This window comes from Triturus cristatus, chromosome 10, assembly GCF_964204655.1.
Source record: "Triturus cristatus chromosome 10, aTriCri1.1, whole genome shotgun sequence".
NCBI lineage: Eukaryota > Metazoa > Chordata > Amphibia > Caudata > Salamandridae > Triturus > Triturus cristatus.
In genome coordinates, this window is record NC_140593.1 from 450,081,452 (window position 1) to 450,099,208 (window position 17,757).

The window sequence follows — 17,757 nt, forward strand, 5'->3', positions numbered from 1 at the left end:
CTGTAGCGTGGGGGAGCAACGAGTAACCAGGGGTTGATAAATCTGGGAGATGTTATAGTCTTTAAGGTCCCCCATAAAAACTTTTGCCGCCAGCGGGCTAAATTCCAGCAGGACTCCAGGTCCTCTAGGCTAGGGGACAGGGCGTGCCTAAATTGAAGGTATCGATACAACCGGGACTGTGGCATGAGGAATTCTTTCTGGAGGTCCTGGAAGGATTGGAGTGTCAGCCCCCTCATAACATCACCCAGGACTGAGATGCCTAGGTTATCCCACCCCTGGAAGCCCTGTAGGGCCGCCAGCTGAAGTATGCGCCCATTATTCCAAAGGGGGGTCTCCCGAGTCAGCGTGTTCCACCACCCCATCCGTCGCAGCTCCTGCCTCCCGATCTGAAATACTACTCTTGTAGCCGACGGCAGTGAACCCCGCAGAGGTGCCGAATAAAGAATTGCGTGCAGCGAGTGGTGTCCCATGAGTTGCCGCTCGACCGCGTACGCTGGGTCTTTCCTATTACCGTACCACCACTCATCGAGGACCAGCAGATGCGAGGCTTGATAGTACGAGTGAATGTCAGAGGATGCTAGCCCCCCCACAATAGTTGGACAAGAAGCACGTTCGTAGGGCCACCCGCACCCTTCCCCCCTCCCATAGAAACTGCCCAAGCGCCGAATTCACCGGTCGGAACCATCGGGGCGGGATCTGATAGGGGTGATTTTGTAGCTGATAAAGGAGCCGGGGTAGCGCCACCATCTTAAACATAACCGATTTGCCATATATCGACAGAGGCATACGGGACCAGGCCTTGAGGTCGTCGTGTATTCGTTCCCACACTGGAACCAGGTTACGCTCCCAGGAGACCACGGGCCCGTCTGACAGGAACACGCCTAAGTATTTCAGCCCCGCCACCTGAACCGAAGAGATCAACGCGCCCATGCCCATTCGATCCCCCAGAATCCATAACGTGGACTTACGGGGATTCATATATAGTCAAGATGTCTCTCAAAATCTGCATGATACGCAATAGCCGCGGCCCTGTCCTGTCTACGGCTGTGAGAAAGAAAAGGACGTGGTTCGCATATAGTGCAATCCTATCCGACAATACCGTAGCCCATTCAAAACCCTGTATCTGTGCATCGATGCGCACCCATGCAGCCAATGGCTCCATAGCCAGAGCAAATAAATAAGGGGGCAGCCCTGCATTTGTCAGCAGCCTTCTTGATGATCTGACTGTACATAGCAATGTCATCAACGGATAACAAATCAATCCCTTCTTCAGGGGAATCTGTCCCAAGTGGATGCCATTGCGTCTCAGCATATTCAGAATCCTCTGATCCCCAAAACATTCCCAAGCCTACTTGGTCCTACTCCTCATAGGATTCCTACTCTTCTTCCTGACATTCTGGTGTCATGGGAGGGTACAGTTCCTCTACCGCCTTTCTCGCATTGCTCTTTTGGTGTAAAAGCTTTTTGTGGAATTCGCAATTCTCTAAGGGAAGCGTTGAAAGCCTCCTTTTGGATCAAAGCTGCCATCTCTGCCTTCAGTCGCCTCTTCCTCTCTATTTCCACAGAGCACTCTTCGGGGTCAAGCCTCTATTTTCTTTTGGACGTTGAGGATTCTTTCGAAGAAGTGTCGATCTTTGAGTTCTTGGGCTCCTCCAGACTTTTCTTTTTCGGCGTCGGAACGTCTCAACTTCTAATGTCTTTCGACGCAGTAGGCTTATCGGGAGACTTTCCACCAGTGGTGTCTCTGTTGAGGATCCAAGGAGCTCTTTGTGTCCAGGTCTGCCTTTGCTCAGCGAGTTTTTAAGCGTTGAGGCTCTCTTTTGTACTTTTGAGTCCGATTTTCGAGACTGACAACAACTGACTTTTTTGTTTTACCTTGATTTCTTCTTTGGTTTTCAGCGATTCTCCTTTGACCTTAAAGATTCTCAGGTCAGTGTCCTCAGCTTCTCCCAGGTCTCTTCAGGAGGGTGTTTGCCTATGTCCCTGCATGGTGTAGTGCACCTGTCTCTGCTTCTCTCGTCACTTTGTCTTGCTTCACAGTCTCTCTGATGGTAGAGTGGAAGAAAAAGGTTACACACCTGATGTTGGTCTTTCTGTGTTAATTTAAGAGGGCATTTCGAGCAGAATTGAAATGGCGTCTTCATCATACAGACAGGAAGCAGCTGTCCGGGCATTCTCTAAAAACTCAGAAAAAAAATCCCCTGATGGCAATATTCCCTGGTACCTTTGTGAGATTATCTTCTTCCAAATTTCTTCAACAAACTTAGTCTGAACTTCATTCTTTTCCTGGCTTGGAGAGCCCTCAGCAAAGCATCCAGAGAATCTGAAGATGGAGACCACGAGTGGAAGCTTCCGGGACGGGCTTATGATGCCAGAGGTGGTAGGTTAGGACACCAAATGGTGGCACTGTCAACGCCCAATAACAAAAAACTAAAATAGAAAAAAATACTACTATATTGGAGAATTCCGTATCCAACCGCTAGATGGCGGAATAATACACAGCATATGGATCTAGAAAAGATTAATGCTGCAAAATCATCTGTCATGTGTGTAGTGTTACAGATTCACATACATTGCATACTTTATCAATATAGTACATGAAGTCCGTCAACATTTGGATGTGAAGGGCTTTTTTTCTGTTACAGATTCTGGTTACTGGAAGAAGACGGTAGCTCAGTGGCCTGTTTCATGTGAAAGGGTGAGGCGGGCTTTTGCAATAAATGCAGGATTGCTCCAAAGGATGATTCTATCCATGTGAACTTGGATGTATGATTACAATATTGTAAGATCTTGGAGCCCACTAATGATCTGAGGTAAGTGACAGACTAAAAGCCACATTCCAAGAGAAGAACTGTAGGTTTCCTGAGTGTGAAGCTCAAATAGACACGAGTCATTCGAGGAAAATATTTAGGTTCCACAATGGGGCAGGAACGCTTTGGGAGGCCTTACCCTTTTAAGGCCCTCCATGAAGGTCTTGATGGCTGGGACCTTGAAAAGTGATGTGTTCTGTTTTGTAAATACGATGCAACTGGGGTTAGGGGTAAACATACAGAAATACAGAAGAGTAGGCATGGCCTGCCTTGTATAGGTGTAAGAGGTAGCAAACAATCTCTAGCACAGGCATTAAAAGGCTCCAAATGTCTGGAGAAACAGTAGTGCATTAATTTCTGTACAATAGGCACAGGTAGTGTTCTTATGTGCCCCTCAAAGGAGAATCATGCATTCTTCTAGAACTTTCATGTAACCAAATTCTAGGAACTCGGGTGGCAAATCACTAGGGCTCAGCTGTCTGGGATCAGTGTATCAGAAATGGCCCAGATGCGGAGTAAAAAGGTCCTGCCTCAACAGGGGCTTTTTGTGTGGATTAAAGGAAATCTCCAGGAGCACAGAATACCAGGGCTGTATAGTTCAGATTACTGCTACTGGGATGAATGTCATGGAGACCGGCTGATCTTAATCACCTCTTATGGGATGAAGGGGAGAGGACGATAAGTGAGGGGAAATATTCCTGACCTGTTCAGACATAGTGCATTGTGCGTGGACTAAGAAAAATAATTAGCACATGACTGGGCCCAACACTAGAAAGAAATATTGGGGTGTCTGTGGGTGAGCTTGTGTGTGCGGGGCTGTATCTTCATGCAAGTACCGGATATGATTCTCTGGCAAGCCCTCAGGTCTATCTCGAGTGCTATCAAGGGTTGCCAACCCATTTATACTACATATGACCCCCCCTCTCCCTCATCAGACACACTCACTCCAGGGATTAAATGCAGAACTCACAGGGTTCAGTGATTAATATATTTTGTTATATGATGTTAAACAAACAGCTTGGTCATTATCGACACATCTGTTTTTTTGGATGTAAATTAATGTTCTGGCAATCTGTGGCAGCCCTCATTCGAATGAGGAGCGCTTGCCCAAATAATCATAATTTTATATATCAATATCAGAAGAAATTTGCCAGTTATGGTATGGAATGCACAAAACACATGCTATAACTAATGCCCCCATCATGTTTAGCTCTTGGTAGACAGTCTTTTTGTGTGACTTTGAGAAATGGCTACACTGAACATAGTATATGGTATGTATTGTGTGTTGAGTCTGCACTAAGTATAGCTTCCTGGTTTATAATTGCTGAATCATAAATAAACTGTTTTTTGCTGAATTACTTTTCTTTATAATCCACTTCATTCAACTGCAATGTGTCCATTCAGCACTGCACATGGCCGGGCTTTGGTCAAAGATCCTGACATTTGTCCAGACTTGCAGAACCAGCATGTGCATCCTTATTAAGGTCTTTTCACCGTAACACTTTTCTTTTTGTATAGATCTATGATGTTCATGAAAATCTGAATTAGTTTAGGTCGGAGTTTTGAAAGCACAGCTGTCAAACTGACATGAACCAGGTTCTTTGAGCCACTGGCTGGAGCCTTTACCATTAAAAGAATGGTGACACAAAATAGTATACCTAAATTTGTGTACTGCAAAAAATTTAATTTGGATGGGAAGACTTGTCACAAATGGTGCAAGGATATATTTAACCTGTCTTTCTAGGATTAGATTTTTCTCCAGTGTTGCGTGCATCTACCCATAGCAAGAATTAACTTTCCGCTTGACGAGATTTGCCCACTCTTTGGAATTAAAGGGAAACTTATCATTTAAAGAAATAAGCAAAATCTTTACCTTCAAGTTCTCACATGGCTGACAGCTTGCCTCAGAATCAACTGGGTTTTAAAAGAATTTTGAAAGCGAATCCAAACTCGCATTGCTATTAGCTACTGTACTTCCTGTGAGAAATACAGCTCACATTATGCTCATGAGACACAGTGTCAAAACGTGACATTCCTAAATTAGAAGTCTTAACAAGTGCTGCAACAAAGATACAATAACCAGGTAGGTGTTGAATCCAGCCATAATAGCATACCTTCACCGGCACTATGCTTCAGGCCTAAGGTATGTAAAAACTAGGCAACTGTACTACGAATATCGGGTAAAAACTTTATATAACAGTAACATAAGGAGCACTCACTGTATTGTAAAGGTGAAAGCAAAATTGTAGTTTTTAATACCTGGTTTGTCTACCACGTGGACAACAACTTCATTCGTTCCATTGACAGAGTATGTGAAGTAGAACCAACAGTCGTCAGCATCTTTCTCTTTACAGTGCGTCAGAGCATCAGCCTGTCCTGGCTGTGGTAACTTGTCTCGACTTTCTACAATTGTAGTGTTGAAATGCTTACACTCTTGTTCACACACATCTTTCTTTTCTCCTTTGTTGAAAGCTTTGCACTGCACACATTCCCTGTTCATAAAAGAAGGCACAAAGTTAACAATTTCAAAAGGCGTTGCATGCAAACAGTAGAAGACATCTGTGGGTAATTGCCAAAGTAAGGCAGAGCGAATTGGTAGGATTGCAAGTGTGAGGACAGACAAGAGAGGGCTTGATAGTAATTTTCTGTTACACCCCCCCAAAAAAAAAACAATATCTATACACAAGCGTTTTAAGGCCTGGCTTGCAACCTGCAGACATATTTATGATGTTGCACAACAGGGCGCAGAACCTAGTCTTAGAGGTTGTGCTCCATTATCCAAGGTGGAAATTAGCCTTTTTTTCCCACACTGCTCCAAAGCCAAAACTATTTGGGTCTATAAGCAGAGCTCAGACGTTCCTCGAGTAAACAGCCATTTTAGATCAGTATCACAATAGCATAAATTTTCTGCAAAAAAGTAATTCAAAATGTGGTGCCAACCCCAAGTATAGAACTCATGGAATGAGCTATTAGAAGAGTGCTGCAGTACACTATTACGGATCCCAAAACCTACTATGTTAAGGAAGTCGATAATTTGTTTATGCATCAATACAACTTAGTGTGGAAGATCGCAAAACACAGAATCAATGTCACACTTTCAGGGTGGGCTGCACTTAATTAGTATGTACAGCAAGAGATGTATACATGCTGTCCAAGTGTAACTTCTATACTGCAATCCTTAGAAAGGATAGGTGCTTCAGCCCCAACTGCAGTCATTTTGGGCAGTAATGAAAAGAGCTTATCCAAATGCAATTTTTATTAAAACGTATGGTTTAAATTTAACATTTTTCCAGAAGCAGACTAATAATGTTTATGTTCTTCTCTTTTTAAAAAAAGCTTTAAAAACTTAACACATCAAAATTAACTAATCACACAGCCAAGTTGGGAACATCTCTTCTTCACTTTTAATGATTCACAAAAACCAGTTTACTAATCTGAAATTATTGCAAGGACATGCCAGGCTAGTGTTTGTACACAAGTGGAACATAGAGGAACTGGGAAATCATTCCAATAATGTGATAAAGTGCCATCTTTCTTGCATGGTATGCCCCCACTTTTTTTTTTTTTTTTTTAAAACAAATTTTATTAAATGATTGCATTACAGTTGCTGAGCCCTGACCTCCAGGTATGTCAGCCAGGCAGATGTATGACAATAACAACAGCACAATCCATTTTGTTTTACTGTTAAACGAAGAACATACTACACCTACTTTCAAACCTAAACTATCCCCCCACCCTCCTCTCCCCCTCCCAACCCCCTGCCCCCTCCTCCCGGTTACCACCCCCCCCCCCCCCATCGCATGGTCACTGTTACAGTCCCCCCTCCCATCCTTCGGCCCCCATCCGTAACATGGCGTGTTCCTGGCCTGCCCTGTCTCCTCAGAATTCCTGCCCTGGGTCTTGGTCCCCTGGCGGCTCCAACCAAATGCCTCTGAAGTCTGCCCACCGCTGCCAGATTTTAAAATGTTTACGCGGGCATCCCCGAGCTACGAAGATCGGTTGCTCCATGCCCATACAAAAATCAAGTCCCCTTTTCCAGGCTAGCACCGAAGGGGGCCGCGGGTTCTTCCAGGCCTGTGCAATGTCTCTCTTGGCCAGGGTAAGACCTAGTAGCAGCAAGTGTCGCTTATGGACATTGCCCCCAATTCCCTCCATGACGTGCAGGAGTCCCAACCTTGGCGTACGAGGGAGCTCCCATCCCAGGACTTCCGACAGGCTATCCCATACCCCTTTCCAGAAGCGAGATAAGGACCCACAGCTCCACACCGTGTGTAGAAGTGTCCCAACTTCCGATCCACATCGAAGACAATCTGGGGAGGCGATTAGACCCGCCCGCCACAGCCGCTGTCTAGTATAGTATGTGCGGTGCAGGTACTTGAATTGAATGAGACGCAGCCGCATTGCAATGGCCGCCTCCCTAGGGGCCGCTAACGCTTCCCTCCAGTCATCCTCGTCTAGATCTCCCACATCCCTTACCCACGCATCCCGTAATTTCTGTAGCGAGGGGGAGCAATGAACAACCAGCGACTGGTAAATGCGTGAAATTTTTTTGGTTTCCAGGTTACCCATAAACACCCTCGCCTCCAAGGGGCTGAACTCCGGCACGGACTCCAGACCCTCCAAGTACGGGGCAATGGCGTGGCGAAACTGCAGGTATCGGAAAAACTGGGTTCGTGGCATGTCATACTCCCGGCTTAATTCCTGGAACGATTTTAGCGTAACTCCCGACAGTACGTCGCCCAGCGATGATATTCCAATGTTATCCCAACCCGTGAATCCCCGTAGAGCCGCCAGCTCCGGCAAGCGTCCATTGCCCCAGAGGGGAGTCTCCCCAGTTAGGGTATTCCACCATCCCATACGACGCAGGGCCTGCCTCCAAATCCGAAAGACCATCTGCGTCCCGGGGGGAAGCGCCCCTCGAATTGCTGAATGTACTTTGACTGATTGTGCCCTGGACCCCTACCAATCAGGTGCCCAGTGTGAGAAAGTGGGTTTCTGTTGCAGTAACCCCCCCTTTTTTTTTGCCTAATAGCTGATGCACTTTTCCTTGTTGTGCCCTGGGCTCCTGCCAATCAGGTGCCCAGGGCCTATGTTCCTTCCTTAAAACACACAAACTCCCAATTGGCAAACCCTGGCCACATGTCAGCCCCTGGTAAATGGTACCCTAGGTACCCAGGGCCTTGTGACCAGGGAAGGCCTCTAAGGGCTGCAGCACTCATTGTGCCACCCTTAGAGGCCCTGTACCCTTACACACACACACACACACACACACACACTGCCTTTGCAGGCTGAGTGTCTGGGTGCAGGACAAAACAAAGAGTCGACATGGCACACATCTCTGTGTGCCATGCCCATCACCTACACTGCCAAGGCATATGTCAGCCACCCCTCTGGCTGGGTGCCTTATGCCTATGGTGTGGGCACAGGAGCAGGAGCCCTGTGCCCCTACAGTACCCAGGTCCATTCCTGGGCACTGTAAGTACAGTGCTGCCTTTTACAAGTACATGGTGCTGAGAGCTCGTCAAACACGAGCTCCACAGCACCATAATGGCAACACTGAAGACTGGGAAGTTTGGTATCAAACTTCTCAGCACATTAAACCCACACTGATGCCAGTGTGGGATTTAATGTACTAAGCACCCCAGAGGGCATCTTAGAGATACCCCCTTACAGCTAACCTACAATCCACGTCTGCTCTGAGGCTGCCCAGGCTGCCACACAGCAGACACGTTGCTGGACCCCTGGGTGGGAGAGCCCCTGCTCTCCCGGGCCTGCAACAATGCACATCCTGGGTGAGGTGAGAAATCTCCTCCCCCAGGATGAGCAAAGGGAAGCTTCAAAGGCATGCCGCCAGTTGGAGTTTCCCCAGGCCACTGCAACCCCCCACTCTGGCAGGAAGCTTGGCCGGAAACCCCATACAAGGACAGGGGATGTGCCAGCCTGCCCACACCACCCCTCAGGTGGGGGAGGCGAGGTGAAGCACATCTCCGGGCTCTCGCCATCTTGAAGATGGGAGGCCCTACCCTATCAGGATTAGGCTACTGCCCCCCTCCCACAGGAGAGAGGCAGGATAGGGGGTGTAACCACCCCAGGACAAGGACCCATTGGTCCCTGGCCTTCACCTACCTGTAACGCCCCTAAATCTAGTATTTAGGGGCCCCCTGAACCTTCCTTCCCAAGATCCCAGATTCGAAACTACAAGAAGAGCAAGAAGAACAAAGACCTGCCCTGCAGCTGCTAAAAAGAGGAAGACACCAACTGCTTTGGCCCCAGCCCTACCGGCCTGTCGACCCTCGAACCTGCTCCTGCTCCAGCGTGGCATCTCTTGTGGCCAGCAACCTCAAAAACCCCGGAGGACCTGGCTACCTTTGAACTCTAAAGCCCCTGGGACTCCCATGAGTAGAGGCTCTACTCAGAAACCTATCTCTAACCCCTGGCAGCAGCCCGGAACCGCGAACCCAGCACACTCTGCACCAGCCAAGCCTGGCCAGTGCCGGAGTGAACAAAGACCCTGAGGACGACCCCACGGCGACTGTGACCCCGAGTCCGGCACCCAAGGACCCCCCTCGACATTCCGGAAGAAGCCTGCAGCCTCAGAACAGAGTGCCTCCCCAACCGCGATCAACAAGAGGGTAAGATTCCCGACATCAAAAGGCACCCCTGCACCCGGCGCCCTGCGGCCCCCTGTGCCCAATCCCGGGGTACCCACCTAACCTACAACTACCCAACTTACCTCTCGAAGTGGTGGTGGCATCTGAAGCATCCTCGTCCCCGAGCTTGCAGCCTTTTTCCAAACCGGAACATTCCCATTGACTTCCATTGAGCGCCCGAAGGCTCAAAAGCACCCTGCACCCAGCCGCCCTGGCAGTGCACTCTACACTAACCTACGTCCCCACTTGCCCTGAGTAAGTGACCAGGAGCCCAGCTCCCACAGCCGCGTGGCTTGCCAGACAGCAGCAACCAACCAAGGCCTCCCCTATCCCTCATAGGATAACATTGGGCCTAACTCTCTCTGCACCCGGCCGTCCTGAAACCGCTGAGGGTGAACCAACTGTACCTACCTGACACTGGGGGACCCCTGAGTCTATGCCCGGAATTTCAACTCTGCCAGTCGGGTACTTACCCTTAAACCGCTAACTTCATTTTCCTCATAGGGTAACATTGACTGGCTTTTTCTTGAAAAATCTTCTAAGTGTGAACTTTTCAAAACTGCAAATATTCACTAAAAATCAGCCAAGTGACAAAAACGAATTTACTCACCTGCTCTTAGGTGAGCTCCCAGTGCTGGATCTTGGTGCCCAGCCCTGACTCTGAAGAGTGTCCACAACTGTACTTACCTTTAACTCATTTTTCTTCCACAGGAAACCATTGTCTGCTTTTCTGTGAAATTTCTTCTAAGTGTCTATTTTTGCAAAATTGAAATATTCTTTTAAAATCGTACCATTTCTGCAAACGAAATTACTTACCTGTTTCTGATAAGGACCCCAGTCCTGGGTCTAGGTACCCAGTCCTGGATTACTAAAGTAACAATAAAGTACTCTACCTGCAATTTGAATTTCTTGCCATAGAGATCCATTGAATGTTTTCTTTGAAATATTTTCTAAGTGCTAACTTTTGAAATAGCTAAATATTATTTAAAAATCATTACAGTTATTAAGTCGACTTTCATCACTTGATTCTGAGTACTGACCCAGAGCTGGATCTAGGAGCCAGACCTGGAATTTCAAAAGTAATCTGAAAAGTAATTTATTACAAGACAACCTGAATTTACCATTGAGCTCAATGCATTGTTATGTTTAGGAAATAGGATTGTTTATTGCAACCAACTGTGACTGTTTACAAAAATCCATTGCTTATTGCAAAAGTATTTATATTCAATCTCTCATTCTGAGAAAAGTATATTTTTATTCCCTTTGTGGTTCTAAAGATAAAACAAGCATATATTTTATATATATAAACCATTGGCCTAGAGTTCAGTTATTGAGTGTGTGAAACCATTTGCTGACTGAGTGTGTACAATAAATGCTTTACACTGTCCTCAGGTACTGCCTTACTGCTCGACCAAGCTACCACTTTTGAGAGTAAGGTCATACCTAACTTTGACCTCTATCAGCCTCTGGGGGACTGTGGACTCTGTACACCCTGTACCCATTAGGGAACAGTATATACAGAGCCACTTTCTCACACCCAGGGCCTATGTTCCTTCCCTAAAAACCTCAAACCCAAATTGGCAAACCCTGGCCACATGTCAGCCCCTGGTAAATGGTACCCTAGGTACCCAGGGCCTTGTGACCAGGGAAGGCCTCTAAGGGCTGCAGCACTCATTGTGCCACCCTCAGAGGCCCTGTACCCTAACACACACACACACACACACACACACACACACACTGCCCTTGCAAGCTGAGTGTCTGGGTACAAGACAAAACAAAGTCGACATGGTACACACCCCTGTGTGCCATGCCCACCACCTACACTGCCCTGGCATACATCAGCCACCCCTCTTGCTGGGTGCCCTATGCCAGTGGTGTGGGAACAGGAGCAGGAGCCCTGTGCCCCTACAGTACCCAGGACCATTCCTGGGCACTGTAAGTGCAGTGCTGCCACTTAAGAGTACATGGTGCTGAGAGCTCGTCAAACACGAACTCCACAGCACCTTAATGGCAACACTGAAGACTGAGAAGTTTTATATCAAACTTCTCAGCACATTAAATGCGCACTGATTCCAGTGTGGGATTTAATGTACAAAGCACCACAGAGGGCACCTTAGAGGTGCCCCCTGAAACCTAACCTACAATCCACGTCTGGTCTGGGAGGCTGCCTAGGCTGCCACACAGCAGACGTGTTGCTGGACCCCTGGGTAGGAGAGCCCCCGCTCTCCTGGGCCTGCAACAATGCACATCCTGGGCGAGGTGCTAGGTCTCCTCCCCCAGGATGGACAGGGAGAAGCTTCAAAGGCATGCCGCCTCTGTGAGCTTCCCCAAGCCACTTGCTGTACCCAGCAAACTGGCCCCCCCCGGTTCCAACCCCAACTCTGGCAGGAAGACTGGCCGGAAACCCCAAATAAGGACAGGGGATGTGCCAGCCTGCCAACCCCACCCCTCAGGTGGGGAGGTGAGGTGAAGCACATCTCCGGGCACTCGCTATCTTGAAGATGGGAGGCCCTGCCCAATCAGGACCAGGCTACTGCCCCCCTCCCACTGGAGAGTGGCACAATAGGTGGTGTACCCACCCCAGGACAGGGACCCATTGGTCCCTGCCCTTTACCTACCTGTAACGCCCCTAAATCTAGTATTTAGGGGCACCCTGAAACTTCCTTCCTCAGATTTCAGATTCCGAAAAACAAAGAAGAACAATTAGAAAGAAGATCTGCCGTGCAGCTGTTAAGAAGAGGAAGACCCCAACTGCTTTGGCTCCCAGCCCTACCGGCATGTCGACCCTCGAACCTGCTACATCCCGGCACCTCTTGTGGCCAGCAACCTCACAAACCCCGGAGAACCTGGCTACCTTTTGGCTCTAAGCACCTAGGTCTCCCATGAGCAGAGGCTCTGCTCAAAACCAGCTTCTAACCACTGGCATCAGCCCGGTACCGCGAACCTTGCACACTCTGCACCCGCCAAGCCTTGCCTGTGCCGAGTGAACAAAGACCCCAAGGACGTCCCCCTGGCGACTGTGACCCCGAATCCAGCACCCAAGGACTCACCTCGACACTCCGGACGCCTGCAGCCTCAGAACCAGGTACCACCCCAACCGCGATCAACAGAGGGTAAGATTTCCCGACACCAAAAGGCACCCCGGCGCCCTGCAGCCCCCTGTGCCCAACTCCTGGGTACCTACCTATCCTCCAACTACCCAACTTACCTCTCGAAGTGGTGGTGGCACCTGAAGAATCTTCGTCCCAGAGCTTGCAGCCTTTGTTCAACCAGGAGCTTTCCCATTGAAATCCATTGAGCGCCCGAAGGCTCAAAAGCACCCTGCACCCAGCCGCCCGAGTGGCCCTGGCAGTGTAACCACTACACCTATCTACTTCCCCATTTGCCCTGAGCAAGTGACCAGGAGCCCAGCTCCCACAGCCTCGTGGCCTGCTAGTCAGCAACCACCAACCAAGGCCCCCCTGCCTCACATAGGATAACATTGGGCCTAACTCACTCTGCACCCTGCTGCCCCTGTGCCGCTGAGGGTGTAACAACTGTACTTACCTGACCCTGGGAGACCCCTGGGTCTGTGCCCAGAACCTTAACTCTGCCAGTCAAGTACTTACCCAAAAGCCGATAACCCAATTTTCCCCCATAGGGTAACATTGACTGGTTTCTTCTGAAATTTCTTCTAAGTGTGGAGTTTCTAAAACTTAAAATATTCCCCAAAAATCAACCGAGTAACGAAAACGAAAATACTCACCTGCTATTAGGAGAGATCCCAGTGCTGGATCTTGGTGCCCAGCACTGACACTGAAAAGTACTCACAACCATACTTACCATTAACCCAATTTTCTTCCATAGGAAATCATTGACTGTTTTTCTGTGAAATTTCTTCAGTTGATTTTTGCAAACTACAAATATTCTTTAAAAATCGTACCAACTTTGAAAACGTAATTGCTTACCTGTTTTAGATTGAGGTCCCAGTACTGAGCCTAGGAGCGCAGTACTGGATTACAAAAGTAACGCGAACATACCATACCTGTAACTTGAATTTTGTCCTATAGGGAATCATTGACTGTTTTTCTATGAAATTTCTTCTCAGTGTCAACTTTTAAAATAGCAAAATATTGCCTACAAATCACAACAGTGACTAAGTCGACTTTACTCATTTGTTTCCAAGAACTGTCCCAGGACTGAATCTAGGATCCAGTTCTGGAGTTAGAAAAGTAATCTATTGCAAAATAACTTAAAACTTCCATTGAGCTCAATGTATTATTGTGTTTGAAATTGTGTTGCCTATTGCAACAATCTGTAACTATCTACAAAAGTCAATTGCATATTGCAAAAGTATTCAACTGAAGCCTCTCATCCTGAGAAAGTATATTTTAATACCTATTGTTGGTTCTAAAATAAAACGGACATATATTTTTTATATAAACAATTGGCCTAGAGTTCAGTTATTGAGTGTGTGAGACCATTTGCTGACTGAGTGTGTACAAGAAATGCTTTACACTGTCCTCTGATACTGCCTTACTGCTCGACCAAGCTACCACTTTAGAGAGTAAGGTTATATATCGAACTTAAGCCTCTGCCAAACCTCTGGGGACTGTGGACTCTGTACACACTGTACCTATTTGGGAACAGTATATACAGAGCCACTTTCTCACAAATAAATATTGCCTATTGATCATATATGTCCCAGTAAATGAGCACATCAGCAAAGCTCATTGAAAGCCCACGAAACGAAATGGTTACTTACCAGTAGGAGTTATGCAGCTTGAAGAGTTTTCTGGATTCACATGCTGTGCATTATTTCATCATCTAGTGCACGGGTACTCATAGTACGGCCCGCGGGCCGTTGGCGGCCCGGCAAGCCTTCCTTGGCGGCCCGCGGACCTTGCAGACAGTGCCTGTGCCCTGTGCTTGTCAGCGAACACCGCCGGTTACAGCAGCGCGGCGCTGTGAGGCCGGGCGATACTTTTAAAGGCCATTTACTTGTTAATGAGGCTTTGTTGTATTTCACCTCTTCTTAGCACCCCTGCATCTCCCCTCTCATTGAGTGGAGATGCAGGGGCGCTAAGAAGAGGTGAAATACAACAAAGTCTCATTAACAAGTGAATGGTCTTTAAAAGACCTGTGAAGTACTTGGGTGCGGCGGCCGTGTGCGTTCCCTGGAAGCCGTCTCAGCGCGGGGTGAGGTGACAGAGGACAGCAGGGTGAGGTGATGGAGGGCAGCAGGGAGTGAGAGCAGGGGGTGAGGTGACAGCGGGAGGAAGACAGAGTGCAACAGAGGGAGGAAGAGGGAGGGAGAGAGAGGGAGAGGAGGAAGACAGGGAGAGGAGGAAGACAGGGAGAGGAGGAAGACAGGGAGAGGAGGAAGACAGGGAGAGGAGGAAGACAGGGAGAGGAGGAAGACAGGGAGAGGGGGGAAGACAGGGAGACAGAGAGGGAGACAGAGGGAGGGGGAGGGAGGGAGGGAGAAGGAGGGAGACGGAGGGAGAACGGAGGAGGGAGGGCGGGAGACAGAGTGAGAGATAGATAGATAGATAGATAGATAGATAGATAGATAGAGAGGGCGGGAGACAGAGTGAGAGATAGATAGATAGAGAGGGCGGGAGACAGAGTGAGAGATAGATAGATAGATAGATAGATAGATAGAGAGGGCGGGAGACAGAGTGAGAGATAGATAGATAGATAGATAGATAGATAGATAGATAGATAGATAGATAGATAGATAGATAGATATAGAGAGGGCGGGAGACAGAGTGATAGATAGATAGATATAGAGAGGGCGGGAGACAGAGTGATAGATAGATAGATATAGAGAGGGCGGGAGACAGAGTGATAGATAGATAGATAGATAGATAGATAGATAGAGCGGGAGACAGAGTGATAGATAGATAGAGCGGGAGACAGAGTGATAGATAGGGCGGGAGACAGAGAGATAGATAGATAGATAGATAGATAGATAGATAGATAGATAGAGAGGGCGGGAGACAGAGTGAGAGATAGATAGATAGATAGATAGATAGATAGATAGATAGATAGATAGGGCGGGAGACAGAGAGATAGATAGATAGATAGATAGATAGATAGATAGGGCGGGAGATAGATAGATAGATAGATAGATAGATAGATAGATAGATAGATAGATAGGGCGGGAGACAGAGAGATAGATAGATAGATAGATAGATAGATAGATAGATAGATAGATAGGGCGGGAGACAGAGAGATAGATAGATAGATAGATAGATCGATAGATAGGGCGGGAGATAGATAGATAGATAGATAGATAGATAGATAGATAGGTGTGCATACTGGGTCTGGTGGCTCAGTAGATGAAGGCGTCTGCTGCAGTGGCCTGTGTTCAACCTCATGGTCATAGTTTTTTTTTTGCTCTAGCCCCGCCCCCTCCCCCACTGGCCCCGCCCCCACCGGTGCGGCCCTCAGCCAGAAACCACACTGTAAATTTGGCCCCCGAGAGAAAGTTTGTGAGTACCCATGATCTAGTGGTTGGGTCCGAAATTGTCTTGGTTTTCTTTTTTCCTTGTTTTGGTCGCTGTCGACCACCATTTGGTGCCAGGGACGTCCCCTTTTTGACGTCAGACGGTATCCTGCTTTTTATAGTTATTTGTCGTAGTCCTTGAGATGGTTGTTGAATAACTGATTTAATCATATGCTTCCCCACCAGTTTGTTTTCCTTGTAGGGGAGGTCGGGTGGAACGTATGTGAATCCAGAAAACTCTTCAAGCTGCAAAACTACTCCTACTGGTAAGTAACCATTTCGTTTTGCAGCGTGAATCCTTTTGGATTCACATGCTGTGCATTAGACTAGGTAGCGGTTTCTCCCGTTTTTAGGACGCTGTGGTGAAAGGAAGACTTTGCACACAGGTGTTGAAGCACCCTTTGTCCAATTTGAGCTTCCGTACTCATTTGTATGTCCACGCAGTAATGCTTTGTAAACGTGTGTGGCAATGCCCATATCGCTGCTGCACAAATAGTCAATGGGTACATTTGCCATGAAAACCAAGGTTGCTCATTTCTTTCTTGTTGAGTGAGCAGTTGGCTGAACTGTTAGTTCTTTTCTTGGCATTGGCATAACATGGTTGAATGGTTTGTACTATCCATCTTGCAATAGTCGCCTTAGTGACTGGTGATCCTGTGTTGGTATGTGCGTAGGTGAAAAACAATTGTTTTGTTTTCCGAATCTGTTCTGTTTTTTGCAAATACAGCAGTGCCCTCCTTACATCCAGGGTATGGAGGCTTCTTTCCCCTCTTGTTTTTGAAGAGAACAGGCAGGATGATATTTTGATTTAAGTGATATTTTGAACCCACCTTAGGTAGGAAGTGTGGGTTAGTCTTTAGGATTACTTTATCCTTGTGGATTTGCAAGTGTGGTTCTTGTATTGTTAGAGCATGTAACTCACTCTTCGTAGGGATGTGATAGCAATGAGAAAAACTGTTTTTAGAGTAATGTGTTTGATGTCCGCTGTATGCATGGGTTCAAAGGGTTTGGTCATAAGTTGTGATAGTACTGTATTAAGGCTCCATGTAGGTACTGGAGTTGCTCTTGATGGAGCGATGTTTGCTCCTTCTAAGAACCTTTTAATTACCTGCCTTGTAAAGAAACATTTACATGTTTTTCCTCTTGTGTATGCTACTATGGCAGCCATGTGTACCTTTATGCTGGAGTAGTTGATGTTGCTATCTAGGAGGTACGTCAGGTATGTAATTACGGTTTTCTGAGTGTTAGTTGAACCAACCTTATTGTTAGCGGTGCACCAGGTGGTATTTCGCTTCCATTTTGCTGTATAGCAATTTCTTTTAGACTGCTTTCTTGCCCCTTTTAGAATTTCCATTGTTCATAGAGGTAGATTGAGATGGCCAAATTCTATGTACACAGGCGCCAGGCTGCTAGGTTCAGCGTCACTGGTTCCGGGTGAAAGATTTGGCTTTGTTGCATTGTTAGCAGGCCTTTGTCTGCTTTGATCTTGAACTTCTCCCCTTTGGATAGTTCTAGGAGGGTTGAGTACCATGTTTGTGTTGGCCATTGAGGATCAGGTTTGTTCCTCGTTTCTTTGCTTTTTCTAACACACTTTGCATCAGGGGTATTGGTGGAAAGGCGTAAGCAAATGTCCGTGACCAGTTGAGTGAAAGTGCATTTCCTTCTGACAGGCGGTGTGGAAACCTCGAGGTAAAGCACTGGCATTTTTTGTTCTGCACTGTTGCTAACAGGTCAATCACTGGTGTCCCCTAGAGATTGAAAAGGTATTGTACCGTTGTTTCAACTCCCATTCGTGGGAGCAGTTCCG

At 47.4% G+C, this 17,757-nt stretch overlaps 1 protein-coding gene across 4 annotated transcripts in view; it reads right to left on the reverse strand.

Moving 5' to 3' along the window:
• Positions 1 to 17,757, reverse strand: part of ITGB1 (integrin subunit beta 1) — a 324,864-nt gene that overhangs the window by 30,307 nt on the left and 276,800 nt on the right. For all 4 annotated transcript variants that reach the window (XM_085631856.1, XM_085631854.1, XM_085631857.1 and 1 more), the window contains exon 14: positions 5,070 to 5,302. In XM_085631856.1, the coding sequence (XP_085487982.1) occupies positions 5,070 to 5,302 (233 nt within the window). The remainder of the gene's footprint in view (positions 1 to 5,069; positions 5,303 to 17,757) is intronic.